The sequence below is a fragment of the Lygodium microphyllum genome, chromosome 17, assembly GCF_053477565.2.
Source record: "Lygodium microphyllum isolate KBCC chromosome 17, Lygodium_microphyllum_v1.1.10, whole genome shotgun sequence".
Taxonomy (NCBI): Eukaryota; Viridiplantae; Streptophyta; class Polypodiopsida; order Schizaeales; family Lygodiaceae; genus Lygodium; species Lygodium microphyllum.
Genome location: NC_141151.1, coordinates 89,699,174 through 89,701,085, shown reverse-complemented (window position 1 = coordinate 89,701,085; position 1,912 = coordinate 89,699,174). Strand labels below are relative to the sequence as shown.

General features: G+C 51.5%; 1 protein-coding gene across 1 annotated transcript; it reads left to right on the top strand.

Annotated features, from left to right (window-relative positions):
- Positions 1-461: 461 nt before the first annotated feature.
- LOC148022127 (putative germin-like protein 9-2) lies at positions 462-1,121 on the top strand. Its single transcript, XM_087696798.1, has 2 exons — positions 462-619; positions 668-1,121. The coding sequence occupies exons 1-2, from the start codon at positions 462-464 to the stop codon at positions 1,119-1,121; spliced, it is 612 nt and encodes a 203-aa protein (XP_087552924.1).
- Positions 1,122-1,912: the final 791 nt, after the last annotated feature.

Sequence of the window (1,912 nt, the reverse complement as noted above, 5' to 3'; positions counted from 1 at the left end):
TTGTGAAAGGGCTATTGGATCAGAGCGGACGATCGAAGGCTGCCGGCGATTGGATCGGAGCGGACGATCAGGATGTACGTCTGATCCCACGACGAGCTGGCTGCTTGTATAAAATGCCACCACGCCCTGGAAATTATATGGAGTAGCTGGGTATTCAAGTGCTAATTCATTGGTCATCAGCCTCGTCTAATATACAAACCTTAGTAGCACCCGAAGCTATATTAGGAGCAGTGTTTGGAGGCACGGCAGGACGACGTATAAGCTTAAGCTGCAGGGAGTAAGGTACGTTAGGATCTTCGACTCAGTGTAAAAATTATACCATACCCATCCGACAACATAATTAGCTGCTAAGCAGCTTGTGTCCTCCAGGTACGCATATAATTAATAGATATTAGGTGGTCATTATGGAGGCCGGGGCCGCCGGGATCAGAGGGACTTCCGCTGCGGTGATCGCAATCGTGATGGGCGTGACGCTGCTGTGGGTGGGGCACGTGGCGCGGGTGCAGGCGAGCGATCCGGAGGCCACGCAGGACTTCGTGGTGCCAGCGGGGACGAACGCGTCGGACGTGGACGGGAGCTTCTTCACGTTCACGGGCTTCCGGGACAACTACAATATCTGGTGGGCTTCTCTGTTCAACGGCACCTCCAGCAACTACAGCAGCAGCAGCGCCTCCCCGTTCGTGAAACCCTCGAAGGCGTTCGTGAGCGAGTTCCCGGCGCTGTCCGGGCTGGGCGTGTCGGCGGCCCTGCTGGACTTCCCGGCAGCCTCCCAGAACCCGCCCCATACGCACCCGCGCGCCACCGAGCTGCTCTTCGTGCTGGAAGGGTGCCTCCAGGTGGGTTTTGTCGACACCTCCAAAAAGCTGTACATGCAGAAGCAGCTGCAGAAGGGGGACCTGTTCGTGTTCCCCAAGGGCCTGGTGCACTTCCAGTACAACCCCAGCTCCACCTCCTCCGCTCGCGCCCTCGCCTCTTTCTCCTCCTCCAACCCTGGGACGGTGTCCCTCCCTTCCACGCTCTTCAACTCCTCCATCCCGGCCTCCGTCCTCGCCCAGGCTTTCCAGGTCTCCGGTTCCACCATCTCCCTGCTGCAGGCCCCATTCCAGTCCGTGCACATCTAGGGCTAGCTCGTTTTCGTTTCCAATAACCGTCGACATCCATTCGTCGCACCTTTTTTCTCTTCCAGCTGAATTGGCAAAAGGCATGGTGCTTCCTTCTCAATTTATGTATAAGATACGTCTCAATGGGGGATACTTCCTTCTCAGACGACGATGAAAAGGATTTACTTCCTCTTCCTGAATTTTTTTTTCCCGAACCTTGCTTGTGTTCTTGGAGTGGCCTCCTCCGACATACAATCTTAGATCACAATCCATGATCACGTGGAGCTATTGCTATCTTCTTTGGTGGGCAATTATGGGGATTTATAAAAACCTAAAACTTGCACACGACACTATGTCAGAACGATGCGTGCCAATAACATAATCCTGTGATGCATACTAATAACGCAATGTGAGGACGTGTACCAAGGAGACCCTCTTTGACGTGCACAATCAAGATATTAAGGAGCATTGGTAAGGGTGTTGCAACTTAGTGCTTTGCTTAGTTGACTAGGACTTAGATATAACACTCAAGAGTATCTTGCAACAAACCGCAAAGATTCAAGGGAATTCACAAAGCTAGGATCAAGACAAGAGTCTATGGTCAACAAACTCACTTAGCCTCTTTGTCCCTCACTTAGTGGTCGAGTTCAACTAACACATCTCATGTCTCTCAAAGTTCTTTTGCACAGTTATAAAGGTCTTAAGTAAAAGTGACGCCAAGTCTCTTACACATAACTTTTCAAAGTGATCACTTCAAGCACTTTGTCCCAAATCACTCGACCCTAGAAGCATCACATGTGTCATCACATCCA